At 46.4% G+C, this 17,134-nt stretch overlaps 1 protein-coding gene across 2 annotated transcripts; it reads left to right on the top strand.

The window, feature by feature from the left end:
* The first annotated feature begins 32 nt into the window (after positions 1–32).
* ZER1 (zyg-11 related cell cycle regulator) lies at positions 33–16,346 on the top strand. 2 transcript variants are annotated; one of them, XM_090121394.1, is made up of 17 exons: positions 33–344; positions 3,122–3,279; positions 4,420–4,682; positions 5,502–5,652; positions 5,944–6,380; positions 7,832–8,008; positions 9,084–9,198; positions 9,655–9,801; positions 10,072–10,245; positions 10,933–11,148; positions 11,809–11,850; positions 12,183–12,302; positions 12,728–12,843; positions 13,200–13,388; positions 14,364–14,461; positions 14,834–14,936; positions 15,975–16,346. In XM_090121394.1, the coding sequence occupies exons 3-17, from the start codon at positions 4,525–4,527 to the stop codon at positions 16,030–16,032; spliced, it is 2,301 nt and encodes a 766-aa protein (XP_089977520.1). In that variant the 5' UTR covers positions 33–344; positions 3,122–3,279; positions 4,420–4,524; the 3' UTR covers positions 16,033–16,346. The 2 variants fall into 2 exon arrangements, with proteins under 2 accessions (XP_089977520.1, XP_031457525.1); XM_031601665.2 differs by lacking the exon at positions 3,122–3,279.
* The last annotated feature ends 788 nt before the right edge of the window (positions 16,347–17,134 follow it).

The raw sequence follows: 17,134 nt of genomic DNA, 5'->3' as shown, positions 1-17,134 counted from the left end.
CGGCGCCGAGCTCAGCCCGCGCCCCGTGACGTCAGCGCCGCCGCACCTCGTGGCGTCCCGGTGCCCGGCCCGCAGGGAGGACCGCGGCCCGGAGCCGCCGCCGCCGCTCCCGGAGCTCCCCGGTGCCGCGGGGCGGTCGGAGCGTTCCGGCCCGGTCGGTGTTTCCTAGGGGGAACGCGGCGCGCATCCGGTGCGGGCGGCCCCGGCTGGCGGAAGTGACGGAGGGGTTTGTTGACAGCGGAGGCCGAAGCGGGGGGAGCGGGGCCCGAGGAGGACGCGGAGCCGGGGAGAGCCCGGGACCACCGCCGGCCCCATCCGCCGCGCCGGGCGGGGCCTGGGCCCAGGTGAGTGCCGCCGGTCCGCTCCCTCGGCCGGGCTCCGGGCGGCTGGGGGCGGTGCCGCCCCTCCGAGGAACCGCCGCTGCCGGCCCGAGCCCCGGCGGGACCGCGGGGACGGCGCCGTGACCTCTGGGCGCCCCGGGGGCGGTCGGGCCCCGCGGGGCTGCGCTCGGGACCGCGGCCGGCCGGGGGCCGTGGGGCCGCACGCCTCCTCTGCAGCCCGGGGGGATCGGATGCGGACGGGGAGCGTTCGCTCTGCAGCTGCAACGGCTCCGCTGCGTGTTCGGTTTCCGTGCTGGAAGGCAGCGGTGACGTTTCCCGCACCGCTTGCGATGAGCCATTAATGAACCGAAGCGCGGCGGTTCGCGGTGTGAAGCGCCAGCTGAAGTGACAGTGCGGTTTTCCTGCAGGACGTGCCCCGTGCCACATTCTGCGTTTGCGTTAAATTGGTTCTTTTAAAGCCGTTCCTTGCGGTCGGGTCACATCCACACGCGTTGTTTGTCCTCTCCTCGGACCAATCGCTGGCGCTGGAAGCTTTGCCAATCGCTTTTGTGGCGATGTGAGCGTTGTGCCGCTGGCACGAAGCCACGGTGAGTCAGGCTTGGAGAGAGACCGAGAGAGAAGATGGTCTGAAGTTCAAGGTAGAGATTGGCACGGGCAGCCCCAGAGCAGCGCCAACCCTCGTGTGCCAGCGCTGCCAGAAATGCCCTAAAGCTGCAAACGTAGCCTGCAAAGAAGCAGCATTTGCCAAAGAAGTTGCCTGGATCTGCGAGGCTGCTGATGGGGGAGTGAAGCTGCGTGTCTCGGCGCTGCAGTTTCCTTTGGGTGCTGGGAGGGTGCTGTTACTCCACAGCAAGGGCTGCAGGTGGGTACGTGGGGTTTTGTATGCCTGCTTCGAGGCGCTCCGTTCCTTTGTGTGCTAAAATGAAAGCAAAACCACACAGGAAAATAAACTGGAAAGAAGATGCAGCTGCATTTCTAACTTTTTGATTCCCGCACTTGAACTTTTTTTGCATCTTTTGGCCCTTCAGAAACACACGTGCAGTAGGCAGCTTATTGCCATCACTGGGAAGCACTGGTGACAGGCTGCAAGGCAGGCAGCTTGCTGATGTATTGCCTGCAGAAAGCTGCCCGAGGATAGTGATTAGGCAAATGCTAATGATTTGTCAGCATCTCTATCTAGTTTATTTTTATCAACAAAGCACATTGAGCTTATAGCTAGGGACGATATTGATCAGTGCAGCTGTTGGCTTCATTACTTCCCTGCCCACATCGTATCTCGAGGCCGGTTAGAAGAGGCAGGGAACAACCTGTACAAAAGGACCACAGTCACAGCAGCAGCTCGGGTGCTTCTCAGATGTGCACAGTAAATCACGAGGATGAATGTTTTTCTCTGTGGACTACATTCCGATTTGGGATTTTGTTGGTAGAGTGCTGGGAGCTCAGAAGTTGAAGCGTAGCTGATTTCTCCAGGGCTGGGATCAACCAGCTGCATCGTGCTGCTTGCAGGGGAGGTTGGTAGAGCAGCAGGACGTCAGCCTTTGTCCTCTGGAGCTCTGAGCTGCTTGGACAAGTCCCAAGCACGGGCCCTGTCAGCAGCACATAATAATAGTTACTGAGAATTTAGAATTTGGTTTAGTTCTTTGTCCAGAAGCAGTAAAAAGTGGTAGGAGGCTGGCTCCAGTCCTGCTGTCTGATGGCATGGGTGGACTGGTAGGGATAGCAGAACGTGTTTCCCTCCTGGCTCAGATCTTCCTGTTGATCTGGCCTTTCTGGAAGGATTCTCTCAAGCAGGCTTCAGGCAAAATACGTTCTGGAGGTGAAGCTGTTGCATCTCTGAAGCAGAAGCCATGCAGAGTGCAGGACAAGCTTCCTCCCACATGCATCCTCTTAGGCAGGATCTCACTGCTAGCAAGGCAGTGCTCTGCTCCCAGTTGCCCATTTATTCCTTGGATTTTCTCTCCCACCAACTGTAGAGGAGGGAGCTGTTGATTATGGGTTTCTTTCTCTTTTAGAATGAAGTTTACACATTTTCATTATTTGTACCATATGCATCTCAAAAGTCCCCACGTTACCACAGCACCTCTAAGAAGTCATAGTAGTGTTGTTAGCCCCCTAGATCAAGGCTCAGCAATGCAGGGAGGTTACCTTTAAGACTTTTTAAGATCACCACATTAAGTACATTTTTGTGATTGCTGAGTTTTTACTTATTTCCTCCTCTGCTGTTTCTTGGAGACCTTTTCCTTCTTGAGCCAAAACCAGAGGACCTGCCTGAGATCACACTGAAAAGGCTGTGAAAGTTCTAGGTCAGAACACAGCAGGTCAGGAGTTTGGGATTTAAACATGATCCTTACAGTTATTTACAGGTACAGTTCCCAGAGATGTTATAGGAAGGAGAAATTACTGATCCGATTCAAGTGAAACCAGGTTCTGTCCCAGGTTTGTCCGCTTACACTGGAGCAAGATTTGGCTCAGGGAGACACAGCCTGGGGTTGGTTGTACCCCAGGAATGATGCAGCACTGCAGTTCCTCGCATTGCTGTGCAAGAAGTAGCTCTGCTCATCCCATTTGCTTCTTGAGAGGCTCCTTTCTGTCTCGGGTTTATTCCTTGGTCAAGTCTTTGTCTCTGGCACTAAAGCATGCTCTTAAATAAAGAATTAATGAGACACGAAAGGAAGAAAAGAGCTTCGATTTGCAACTTGTGCAGCATAAGGAGGCACCAGAAGGCTGGGAGCATGGGCTGCCAGGCAGGCTCAGTCACAACTGTGTCCTGTTTCCCACAGAGACCATGTGGTGCCTGAATCTGAAAGGTTACCTCATCCACAGCTTTGATGGATCCTTCATCCTGGTGGCATGACCCAGACAGTGGCTGAACAGAAGATCTGGAAGGGGAGGGAGGGTGCCTGAGTCACCAGGAGTGCCTTTGGGGTTAGTGTTTGAGGTGAGGAAACTGAGTTAAATGCTGAGATTGCAGGAAAGAAAGGAGAGCATCTCTGGCTTTCTAAAGACAAATACCCTGATCTTTGCAGCTGCAAGACAATAACAGACATTTTGCAATAGTTTCCCCAGCTGTGCTGCACAGAAGAATAACTGACTCCATAGCTCTGATGTCCTCGCTGCAGCAGGAACTTACCTACTGAAAAGACACAGATTTCACCTCACAAATAAACATTTCAGTGCAATTTGTGTGTGCTCATGGAAACACATTAAAGGGTTCAGATTAAGGTTGCTTCTAATATGATTTGGCCCTGTAAAAGTGAAAAGGTCTTTAGTCATTTCTCCTAAACACCCTCAGTGCACTCAGCTAGTTCTGCTTCGGTGCTAGTGAGCAAGCCTGAAATCCAGGGCAATGAGATTTTTGAAATAAGGAAACAGACAGGAGTAGATTCCCCTAACTGCCTGCCTCACTATCCTCCTTTATTCAGTAGTAAAAGCCAAGGAGGGCAGAAGCCCCTTGCTTTTTTCCATGTCGGTCACTCATACTTTTTTTGACTGAATTTGGAATGTTTTAGTGAGTTCCAGCTGCCTGCACAGTGTCCAGCATCCCCTCTGGCTTCTGATCCACTTCATGGTCTAGTTCAAACACTTGCATGGAGCTTCTGGCTTGGAGCTGCAGAGAAACATCCAGCTTGAACATGAAGCTTCACTTGGAATGACAGCAAACAATTACAGGCACAAGGTTTGGGGTCACCAGATCCCACTGGGGCTATGCAAAGGATCCTCCCAGCTGTACCTTCTCTGGTGGTTTGTTCAACCCACTCCGAAGGAAACCAAGCGATGTGGTTTCCACCACTTCCCCTTCAGAAGCCTTTTGTCAGCCAGATAACTTCTGCAGCGAGGAAACGTGTTAGGAAATGAGACTATACAGCAAGAAAATGTTTCACATTAACTCATTCCCCCGGTGTCCCCTGGGGGAATTTAGTGCATACTCCCAGAGGGACCAAACCACTGCAGGTGCTTCAGAGGTCAGCAAGGGTTAGGCTGTAACTGGAACTACTGACATCCTGCTGGTACAACAGCTATGCAGCATGCTTTCCAATGTGCCTTTCTTAATGAATCCTTTTTTCTCCTCCACTTATAGCTGCCCTGATGTTCCTGTAAATTCATCCTGGAATTTCATTTGAGGAAAGGATCTTCTGAATCAAAAGCTTCCTTCTGTTTTCCCCTCCCCACGGCTCCCCTGAAGATGGCATCCGACAGCCCGGAGTCGCTCATGACCTTGTGCACAGATTTCTGCCTTCGCAACTTGGAGGGAACTCTCTGCTACTTACTGGACAATGAAACGCTGCGGCTCCATCCTGACATCTTCTTGCCAAGCGAGATCTGTGACAAACTCGTCAACGAGTACGTCTGGGCCTGTGGAGGAGCTGTTGTCTGGTTCGGATAGGAGCTGGGAACTTAGGGAAGGGGGAATCGTAGTTTTCTAAAAAAGTGATGGAAAGGATACAAGGAAAAAAATGGGAGGAATTCATAGGCCTGTTTTGTTTGTTTTTTTTTCTGATGAGCCTCATGTTGGAAATAAGGATTTGCACTAACTTCAGAAGGAATTGTCCCCTGGGAGTTACTGTATCCCAGCAGTCACCATTTCCATATATGTAAACCCTGAGTGAAATAAACAGTCCCTGCCTCTTCCAAGAACATCAGTAAGCAATAAAGGAGCCTCCCTGTTTCCCACCACTGAAGCATTACAACTCTCTCTCAAACCAGAAAAATAAAAGTACAAAGTGCTAACAGATGTTGCATTTTAAGGCTGCTGCTCCCATAGCTTTACAAAGCAACCTGTTTCCAGGGCTTTATCATTTGGCTATTACAGCTTCCCTTGGCTGAACCCTTGCTTACAATGTCTGGCAGAAAACTGCCCAGCTAATTTTATGAAAATGAAGAATCAAGTTAATAGGTTTAAACAGCACAGAAAAAAAAAATTCTAGAGTTTGTGTTTGGCAGAATCCAGTTTGCTCAGAAATACACGTGACCTTGCACAAATCATTGCCTTAGTTTTTCCTAAGGACTGTTTTGTGGAGGAAGAGCTAATAGCCCAGCCTCTAGGAGGAAGTCTGTGCTCATGCACTCGGTAACATCTTGTCAGAGCCAGGAAGGGTGCCAGAGCTGTAACTGAGCCTTTGTCTTCTGTTGTGCTGTGCTAACCCCATTGCCTCAATACAGGTATGTGGAATTGGTGAAGACGGACAGCATCTTTGAACCCCATGAAAGCTTCTTCACCCTCTTCTCAGATCCGCGGAGCACCAGGCTAGCTCGGATCCACTTGCGGGAACAGATCGTGCAGGACCAGGATCTGGAGGCCATCAGGAAGCAGGTGGCATTGCAGTGACAGCCTCCTGCTGCCACTTCACAAGGCAGCACTGTTGCATGGGAACCAGCTAGAATCCCAGAAATCCAGACATTCCCAAGATTCCATACAGGTTTCTCTGGGAGAACCTCAGCATTTCCTTCCTCAGCTCCTAAAGCTGCTGTAGGGAATGGGGTGGGGATCCTGGCCAAGTTTGGTGGTACAGGTTCTCAAGCTGTCCCTGGGAGGTGTCGTAGGGAGCAGGGTGGGCACTCTGCCTTTGAAATTCTTCTAATTGTTCAGTTTCCCATCTTCCAGGATCTTGTTGAGCTCTACCTGACTAACTGCGAGAAGCTGACAGCCAAGAGTCTGCAAACTTTGGTGAGCTTCAGCCACACACTTATTTCCCTTAGCCTCTTCGGATGCTGCAATATCTTCTATGAGGAAGAGAACCCCGGAGGCTGTGAAGATGACTGTTTGGTGAACCCCACTCGCCAGGTTTTGGTCAAGGACTTTACTTTTGAAGGCTTTAGCCGCTTGCGCTTCCTGAATCTGGGCCGCTTGATTGAAGGGGTCAATGTAGAGACGTTGCTTCGGCCTTTGACCTCCCTTGCTGCTCTTGATCTCTCTGGGATCCAGCTGAATGATGTGGGATTTCTGACACAGTGGAAGGACAGTCTGGTTTCCTTAGTGCTTTACAACATGGACCTTTCAGAGGAGCACATCCAAGTGATTGCACAGCTTCACAAGCTCAGGTCAGCAGATCTCTTCTTCCTTATTTGTCTTTTTCCCACTGATAGGAACCACGCAGGTCTGTTAGGAATGGGATGCATGCCTTTTCATGGACAGCCATCCACTGCTGGCTTCAGCTTATAAACATTCCTGTGAACAGGCTCACTCACCAACTCGATGCACATGTCTGACATGGTTAAAGCCAGACTGGGTTTTGTTTGCAAAAATAGTAAATGCACACACAAAGAAAGAGCTTCCCTTCTCCCCTCCCCCAAACAAAAAAAAAACCAGCAGAACTCCCAAGAGATGACCAAAAACATGGCTGTAGATATACACAAGTACTAGTATAGTGGTAATCATTCCGAAATTCAGTCCTTCAAAACAACTGTTAAACAGGAACATCCAGACTTTGCTCTGAGGTAAAACCAGAACAAACTCTCAGCTCAGAGCATCTGCTGATTGCACGCTGTGTAAGTATGCTGTATGTGGATGGTGCAGTCAAGCAAAAAAACAGTGCAAAGAAATAGACACTCCTGAGCTGACAGCACTGACAGCAAAATGAATTCCTGACACAGAATTGAGACAGTTGCTGTTCAGACTGCACAGTGGTATCAGAAAAAGGATTCAGGACTTTCTCAGCCAAAAAGAAAAGCCTTACCATTCACATGAAGGATAGTCTGCAATGGCTTTAGTACTGTCTCTGCAGCCTGCAGACACTAGGGGGTACCATGTAGATGTATGACCAGAGTCTCAGCCAACCTCCTGGGTAACACTGAATAATTGAAGTGACTTTAACTGCTTGTGGTTTGCAGTGAAACTTGGTCTATAATATGTAGAAGACACTTTTGTAGGGATGATGTTGGCTTCTGTCTTAGGCAGTTTAGTTTCTCCCAAAGGATCTTTTCTTGTCAGACAAGCAGGCCCTGTCCTGTAAGGGACACTTGCACATTGTAGCCAATGAGATTGTCCCACAACTTCCTCAGCTCCAGGGGTTTCCCCAGAGCTTAAGCATTTAAATATCTGAAGATAAATGAAATAATTAAGAGAATAATAGCCTGGGGTAGGAAAAAAAAAAATAAGAGATCAGGAATGCAGACAAAAACTTGTGTCAGTTAATTTGTGGGATGAAGCAACAGGAATGCAAAGATCCTCTAGTGCATCTCAATCACCAGGCAGAAATGCTCAGGTGGCTGCTTTGATGGAGCTTGGGAAAGGCAGTTCCAGAGCCTAGAGCAATTTCCTTTGTGATGGCATAGCCAAATGACTCATTGTGCTCCATTTTAAGTAGACCTCCACCAGATATTCTGGTAGACAAGGCCAGATCCTGCTGCCTGATCCCACGGAACCACATTCCTGTATCTTAGGAAGGAAATAACAATCACCACCACACTCTGCTTGTCATTTTCCCTTGGCACAGCCACAGAAGCCCCAGCTGATGCTTTCCAGGCTCTGAGCTGCTCTCTGTCATTTGCAGACACTTGGATATCTCTCGAGACCATCTGTCCAGTTACTATAAATTCAAGCTAACCCGTCGGGTTCTAAACCTGTTTGTGGAAAACTTGGTAAACCTCACCTCGCTCGATATCTCAGGGCACACTATGCTGGAGAACTGCACTATCCCAAACATGGAAGAGAAGATGGGCCAGACAAGGTAAGGAAACAGCAATTACTGAGGTCTGCTTGGATTAGCTTGTTGAGTCAAAGATGAATTAAGAACTGTTCCCACTTTTGGGCTTCCAAGTTCTGTGGGCCTAACTGATAGTAAAAAGCAAGATACAACTGTTGTTAGTTCTTGATGCTGAAGTCTAGTGTGGGAATCAGCTGTGATTTTTGTAAGTGACACAGGTAAGAATACATAAGTACTAATAAAGAATTTGTTCTACCTAGCTTACATACATATCTGAAGTTCTTCCAGAGGTCTCTTGCAGTGGTTTATATATCCAGAGCCCTTTACACATTTCTACATAAAACACATAAAACATTGACTGAAATTAGGCCCTTCTGAGACAGAAAGTTTATACACTCAGTCAGGACATCAGTGTTCATAGGATGACTGAGTGCTTTAGAAACTTAAAATCTAAAGGCAGAGTTTCAGACCTGAATGCTGAACAGACCAACTTTTGAAAGTCTTGGTGCACCTCAGTAGGACATACCTAGAGGTGTGGTTTTCCAGGTCAGCCAAGAACTCTGCCCTCCTGTTCCCTAAGCACTTACTGGACAAAAGAGAAACAAACGAGACAGTACTGTCTCCTTCCCAAAGTTGATTATATACATATATATTGGCTCTTGGTCAATAAGGAACTTGGCAGCAAAACAATAAGTGTTCTTGCATGATCACAGAAGCAGACTAGCATGTTTATCAGATGATACACTATCAAGTTTGCAAATCGTTTAGATCAGTGAAATCCACATTCCTAAGAAGTCTTCACCCTACCTAGTACGTTTCCAGGACAAATTCTGTCCAGGAAAGCTGCATTCTGACATAAATTCTTACTGCTGTTTTAAATTCCTCAGTGTGTTTAGCCTTTCACTCATGTTCAGCTGGGACTCATCATGCCTATTTAGGTTTAGGAGAAGCTGGTTAGTGCACAACTAAAATACAGATATTATCACTCCAGTTACAGAGCAGTACAGACAAAGTGAACAGAGAACAAGCAGCTGTCTCTGTGGCAGGAGACACCTGGAGAAGCAGGGTGCCAACAGGAGTCATCTCTTTCTTTCCTCAGCATTGAGCCAGCAAAGAGCAGCATTGCTCCCTTCCGGGGTTTGAAACGACCACTCCAATTCTTGGGCCTTTTTGAAACATCTCTCTGCCGCCTGACGCATATTCCAGCCTATAAGGTAATGAGGGTGTCAGAATATTGGTAGTAGGTACTTGGTAGAAGTTCAGAGAACTGCCTGCTAATAGAGAGGAGTTCTTAGGGTTTTGTGTGTGACAATTTAGCTCTCACCTTTCAGTAGCTGCTTGATAATGCAGGAGGGTGGTCAGAAGGCAAGACCCACACCCCGCACAGTTTTTACAAGTGCTAAAGAAACCAAAACAACAACAGAAAACGCCAAATGCTTCTTACAAATCATCCTGACTGAAAGACCAGGGTGTCTGTGACTACCAGAGATACCATTTTATGTCCTTCTGGGCTGAGAAGTGACTCGCCTTCTTTGCTCCCATCATGGCCCTAATCCTACAAACCGGACAGAGGACAGTTGTACCCTCTGACCTTTCAGACCTACCTAGAGTTCTCACACCAGTTTGCTTTCTTCATTCTTTCTTCCCTGTCTCTTGTTCCTCCATGCCAGGTGAGTGGAGACAAGAATGAAGAGCAAGTTCTGAATGCTATCGAGGCTTACACTGAACACCGGCCAGAAATCACTTCTCGTGCCATCAACCTCCTTTTTGACATTGCCCGTATTGAGCGTTGCAGCCAGCTGCTGCGAGCCCTCCAGGTAAGCATCATGTGAGCATTTAACTCACACTTATAAGGGAAATTTTGCAGTCCCAGCCTTTTTTTCACCCTGAGACACCACATAATTCTGGAGAAAGTTCTAGTAGTACAGTGGAACTAAGTACCTTCACCTCATGAGCATGTTCCTGCAGCACCTGAGCTGTGCATTCCTTGTAGCCTTGTAACAGCTTTTACCACCACAGCCATAACTGTCACTCCAAGACTCCACAACAAGTCAGTGGCACTGACGATTCACATTCCTTCCTTGCAGCTGGTGATCACAGCCCTCAAGTGCCACAAGGATGACAAAAACATCCAGGTGACAGGCAGTGCTGCACTGTTTTACCTGACCAACTCCGAGTACCGCATGGAGCAGAGCATAAAGCTGCGACGCCAGGTCATCCAGGTGGTGCTGAATGGCATGGAATCCTACCAGGAAGTCACAGTAAGACTGCCCAGCTTGCTTTGGCTCCCATAGTTTTCCTTCCCTGTATTACATCTTTAGCCTGGTGTTAGGATTTGCATCTTCTAAGCCTCCAATGTGTGAGCTGAGGCAGGCATCAGAGAACCTATTGCCCAGATCTGCTTTTTGTCTTCACTCAGGTGGTAGGGATTACACACAAGGTGCTCCTTATCCATGTGATGTTCTCCAGAACCAGGAGAAGTAAGTGATGATAGCAAGGCACCTTTTTAGCTGATGTTAGTGGTCAAAAGATGTACAACCCACAGCATAGACGTCCAGCACAGACTATGAGTTGAGAAATGGTGAGGGTGTTGGGGGTATTTAGTCAACAGAAAGAAACACTATGCCAATGCACTCTCATCAGAAGTGCTGACACTGGGCTACAGCAGGTGACTTCTGAATAGAAAGCTTATAGACTGTGAAGAACTGGCTTAGAAGGTGACACGTACTGGGTGATTGGGTGGCCACTCGAGACCAGAGTGACAGTGAGGAAGAAGAACCTAGTGAGAGCATAGCTAAAGCAGAGCTGTAGGGAAGAGGGTAGCAAACTGTAGTAGTAGTCAAACAAGATTACTGCTATGGTTTCAGTACCAAGCAACAAGGGAACATGAGGTGATTAGGTCATGTTTTATAGCCACCTGGTGCAGCATTTGCTTCCTTATGACCCAGGTACAGAGGAACTGCTGCCTGACACTGTGTAACTTCAGCATTCCTGAGGAGCTGGAGTTCCAGTACCGCCGAGTAAACGAGCTGCTGCTGAACATCCTCAACCAGAGCCGGCAGGATGAGTCCATACAGCGTATTGCCGTGCACCTCTGCAATGCTCTGGTCTGCCAGGTGGACAACGATCATAAAGAAGCTGTGGGCAAGATGGGTTTTGTCATGGTTGGTATGGTCCCACGGTGTCTTCTTATCCATAACCCAGGCTACCAACATTTCCTTGCAGCCATGCACCAAATGCATCCAGGCAGTGAACCAAGCTTACTGTGTCATAGAAGGGAGCTGCTGTCCCAGCAAGACTAATCTATCCTCAACCCTGCCCCTCCATGTGGCATCTTTTACTGGCTTGCCAACACTAGAAATCATGGTCTAAGGGACAGGCTGTCCATGAAAGCAGTGTGACCTGACACGTTTTATCTTCACTACACCATACAATTTCCAGAACTGGTAAAACCTTTTGACTATCTCCTTCTGCACCTCCCTGAGCTTGCATCAGATTTCCAACTTACATCAATGCATATTTCACCACTTTCAAAGAACTGCAGAGGCCACTGCTTTGTTGCAGTTACACCACATTCCAAACTTTGACTGCAAACCCAGCAGTTCAGGGACCACGACATAGTTTAGCTCTGCGAATACTTGCAACACTGGACATAACCTAGTCCCACTAGTTTAGAGAAAGGTGTACTAGTTAGATATTCTGCAAAAGGTCAAAATTGCATACACTTACAATTTGTTGTAGCCAGCTCTGCAGCACCTAATCCTGTTGGTTTTAGCTCTGTGATTCTTGAACTGTTCTCACCATTCCCCTTCCTCTGCCCACAGACAATGCTAAAATTGATTCAGAAGAAGCTGGCTGATAAAACGGTGAGTGTTACCCATAAAATGTATAAATAATATTTTCTTTACTCTGACTTGGGTGTGGAGATAGTCTGGAGCGCCAGCCCAGCTTCTCTACCTAACATGGGAAATCCCAGCTGGCGCTGCAGAATTTTCTGTCACAGTGGTGAGGGCTGAAGGGACAAACATAGCAGGGAAACAAAAACGATTAAAAACAAAAACCCACTTGCAAACAAGTTGAAGACAAATAACAAGATCTTCTTACCTCTGAAGTTATCTGGGGTGATGTCAGAGATGAAGCAAGTATTTGGTTTGCACCAGGCTCTTACATTAGCAAAGCTGTTTCTTCATCCTTGTAGTGCGATCAGGTGATGGAGTTCTCATGGAGTGCCCTCTGGAATATTACTGATGAGACTCCTGACAACTGTGAGATGTTCCTCAACTACAGCGGTATGAAACTGTTCTTGGAGTGCTTGAAAGTAAGTATGGCTGGTTTCCTCTAGATGAATGCTGACATTAGCAGCAGGGATGAAAATAGCTAAGCTAACTCATAAGCAATACTTCCTATATTGCATAAATGGAAAAAGGTTGCACATTTCATTCTTTCTGTGATCCAACCACCCAACCAGAAGAACAGAGAAACTTAAACTCAGCACATCTTCCTTTTTCCTGTCTTATACACAGACCTCCTTAAGGAGGGCAGCAGTGAATGACAAACCCTAGCCTTGATGTTCTCATATCACACGTATCTCGAATGCTAGAGATACCATTGGAAATCTACTAAAAAAATACTGATAGCTATCCAAAAATCTTCATCCTTTCTAGATGCGCTTTCTGCATAGTTTCTCATTCCTGTTGTCACCATGTCTCTGCTACTGTATAATCCCATCTCTTGCTTTCTTAGGAGTTCCCAGAGAAACAGGAGTTGCATCGCAATATGTTGGGCCTCCTGGGCAATGTGGCTGAGGTCAGGGAACTCCGTCCACAGCTCATGACCTCCCAGTTCATCAGTGTGTTCAGGTGAGTGCCTAGCTAACAGACAGCTGGGCTGGGGTAGGGGGAGTGCTCTGGAGCTCTGCTCCCACATCACCTGAAGACTTTTCAGCTTTTGATGCATCAGATTGGGTTTTTGGTCATTCAAAAAAAGCTAAAAGGAAATAATAAGATACCTTTGTGAATGCGTTGGATTGTAAGGGTTTGGTTGTGATGTTAACACTACTGAAAAGCTGTATCTCTGAAGGGCACAACTCCTGTTTCAGGCTGGAGATATTTTCTCAGTAATCATCTCCGAATGTAGATAAAAGATGTGATGGTTTTTGTAAGATGCTGAATAAGGTTATTCTGGCACCTCTAAATGATTTCTTCTCTCTTGGCAGCAATCTGCTAGAGAGCAAAGCAGATGGGATTGAGGTATCCTATAACGCCTGTGGTGTGCTCTCCCATATCATGTTTGATGGTCCAGAGGCTTGGGGTATATGTGAGCCCCACCGAGAGGAAGTTGTAAAGAGGATGTGGGCAGCCATCCAGAGCTGGGATATCAACTCCAGAAGAAATATCAATTACAGGTGAGAAACAGAGAAGTTTGGCCCATTAACCCAGAGCCAGGATTGTCACAGAAAGCAAACACCAACAGATGAAAGGAAAGAGATACAGCCGAGCATCGAGGCTGTGCTTGGAGTGGAGGGGAAATCCTTAGGAATGTATTCTTTAGTGAGAGTTTCACATCTTCCTTTGAGTCAAGGTAGCATATTACACAGGCTGCTAAAATTTGATAGCTTACCTGGCAATTCTTATGGGAGGAACATGGGAACACAGCAGAATTTATCCTGCATGTTTCTGGTGGAATTGTATAGTTCAGGAAACCCGTGATCTGACTGTCTGGTGAGACTGACTAAATAATGTTCTCTGAGGCTTCCATCCTTTGCACCTCTTCAGTACTGTTTAATTCTGTAAGTCACATGCATTGCTGTGCTTTCACTCTCCTTTGGAGAATATCTAGACAGAGTGTCCAGCAATCTCTTAATGGGTTAATACAGTGGTGGAATCCTCCGAAGCTTTCCCTCTATAAGGGTATCAGGTGCTCTGTTTTCCCATAGTGCTTGGCAGGGATCCCAAACAAATGGCATTCCAGTGCCTTTGCTACAGTCTGCACACGTTATTGTTGTCATAAGAAACAGCAGCTATTGCATGTGAGCAGCTGGCAGTGGATGGATATAATTTTGCTTTGGACCTTCTACAGAGCTATCAGTGGTGCTGTTTCAGCTGTCATGAGAAAATGACTGACAGAGAATAGAAAATAGAAGTCAGCTGACTTCTTTGTGGCTATTTATTTGGACAGCATGCTGAAGTGGTAGGGCCTGTAAGCCTGCCAGTGTTGCCATGTGACACAGACTTGCTCTTTGATGCCAGAATCTTTAACATGCTAAAGGATTTACTGCTATGGTATCTATGAACACAGAGTATGTATTGCTTTGAGTGACAAAGGTGCTGAAAGAAGTAGTTCTTGGATTTTTAACAACTTTTACAATATTTCTGTGCAGGTCATTTGAACCAATCCTTCGACTTCTTCCACAAGGGATCTCTCCTGTCAGCCAGCACTGGGCTACCTGGGCACTGTATAACTTGGTCTCTGTCTACCGTAAGTTTTAAAATCACATGCACTGCACAAGTTCACATGGTGGATCTAAGCTTCTTAGTAGAAAACCTCATCCCAGTTTAGCTGTGTAGTTAGCAAGAACCTCATTTGAATAATTTAGTAATGCCCAGGCAGCATAGCCAAGCAACAAACAGCACGTAGTGTATAGGAAATTCTTTCAGTGTTTAGATCACTCTGGCCGTGCTCTTCTCAGTCATTTTGTATCTTAATTTTACAGTCAAGGCACTCTTAACAGGTTGGTTCCATAAAAAACTAAAGTTTTGTTACTTCTCCAACAGCACCCCTCCCCTCCTGCCACTCTTTATACTGCTTTTGGAAAGGTTAACAAGGCCCTGTCTTATTCTTTCCTTGCAGCTGACAAGTACTGCCCACTGCTGATCAAAGAAGGTGGGATTCCACTTCTGAAGGACATGATTAAAATGGCCTCGGCACGGCAAGAGACCAAGGAAATGGCCTGGTAGGAAACTAATGCACTGTCATCAAATATTCGGTTTAACTTAAGTTTAGTTTCCTGTTCCCCTACATCAAGGTACCAAAGAAAGGCCTGTGCTGTTTAGGAGAAGTGAAATAAACACGAGCAAAGAGCAGGAAAAGGAAGATAGAAACAGAAGATTAGAGGTGTTTATACATTTGCAATAAACACTGATAATCAGTGTTTATGAATACCAGGCAAATAGGTTCTAGAAGTGGCTTGTTGGGCAAGAAAGCTGCTTATTGCATCTCTTAACCTAATAGTTCCCAGTCATCACTATACTTCATACTTGAGCTGTGAAGCCCTTGTCCAGAATATCAGTCTGTCAGTGGAAGAGCTGACTGCATAGTTTAAATCAAAGGATTTTCAAAATGTGGAAAGAGTGCATCACTTTTGTGAGCCTTCCCAGCTTACTGTGTGACCTTCCTTTAGAGTCATTTTTTCAGAGTTTTAAGACAGCTGCAGTTTCTAATCACCAACAAACTGAGATCTGTAACTTCATATCTGCAGGATGAATATTAAAGAGAAGTGTAAATCAGCTGGGAATACATACCTTGTAGGTAGCAGGCATTCCCCACAGCTGAAAGGCTGCTAAATGCTGGAGATGGTAGAAGCCTGCAGAAGACTATCACAGGTTAGGGAGATTACATATGGTGATGCAACAGTCCAAGAGCAGTAAATGGAAAGAGTAGAAAAAGCAGGGACAGGCAAAAGTGGAGTGTATGGAAAGCATTTGTATGCATGTGTTTTCTGATATAATTCAAAGTTATCTGATGATGGAGGCGTGGGGGTCACAAATGAATGATCTGGAGGTATACTAACATGACTTGAAATTCCAAGAGGATGAAATTCTAAGCTCTTAAGCTGCTTGTGTGGAGCATAGTGGTTTCTATACCAATATTGGTTGATGTATATCAGAAGAGACTGCCTGCTACAAAGAGCAGTTCTTATGTTACTGTCCCACAACCATAACACAATAAGCATTAAACTAAACCTTCTTTCCTTGTCCTGTTTTATCCCTAGGAAAGTTATAGAGCACTGCAGTAACTTTAAGGAGGAGAACATGGACACTTCCAGATAGAGGCAATCATCTAATGCCTCTTGCCAGCACTGTATCCAGCTTCTCTCTAATTCACTGTATATAGTGAGGACTCTTTCTTACCAACTTGCCTGTTGGAAGGAAACTTTATGTGTGTGTGTGAGACCCTCAGTAGATGAAGGTGAACAGGGGAGGGGGGGAGGGACTTTTTGCACAACAAAATGCTTTCCTTAACTTAGTGGACTTTTTCGTTATGAAGTCTCAGATTGAAGTTCTGTGTGTATGATTTCTGTATAAAAAGAAAACAAAAAAGACAACTACATTATGTATCTTTTAACCTTTTTTTTTTTTTTTTAGACCATACAGATTGCCCCAAATGATCATGAGCTTGGAAACCCAGTTGTGTGATCACTAGTGTGACATTTTATTTCCCACTTTTTAGAAAATTCCCTTTTGCTGTATTGCGTGAGGTCCTATAATGCAAGAACACCAGTCCTGAATCAGCATTGGCCACTCAGTGGGTTTACAGGCAGAAATGAGTTAGTTTTTTTGCTCTGAGAGGTTGGGGAACACATTACCAACAAGTCAGACCAAAAGAACTGAACTTTTTGGTAATATTTTTAAGTAGAGAAAAGATCATTCTTCCCTGTTTTAAGTCAATTCATTCTCTTAAGGGTTTTTTATGGTTGACTCCTATTAATGGAAACACTGCTAAATGTATGTGGATCATTTGGAAGTAAGACATTCTCGTTAATGTCAGGAATTCTGTTTTGTCCCCTTTGGCAGTCCAGTAGGATCTGCCAGCCCACCTAGACTCACATGGTCAGGGATGACCAGTAAAACCAGTTACACATCCTTGGCAATGCAGAGCTTCTCCCTCTAAGGGAGCCTGTGCATAAAGGAACAAGGTTTGTTCACAAAGGGCTATACATCTTCATACCAGTTTTTCAACACTTTTATAGTTTTGTTCTGCTTCACAGAGAAGGGCTACAAATGCCAGAAAATGGCATAATAACCCCTGGCCAGAGCGGCTCGTTCCACTTGTGCAAGTCCTGGTAAACAACTGAAGCTGTTCTATTCTTCTTCAGTCTGCACTGGTGCAAGCCATGCTCAGTGGTAAAGTAACCTCACTGCAGCACAGATG

This window comes from Phasianus colchicus, chromosome 19, assembly GCF_987193195.1.
Source record: "Phasianus colchicus chromosome 19, bPhaCol1.hap1.1, whole genome shotgun sequence".
NCBI lineage: Eukaryota > Metazoa > Chordata > Aves > Galliformes > Phasianidae > Phasianus > Phasianus colchicus.
Note: the sequence above shows the minus strand (reverse complement) of the source record. Positions and strands in the feature narration are given on the sequence as shown.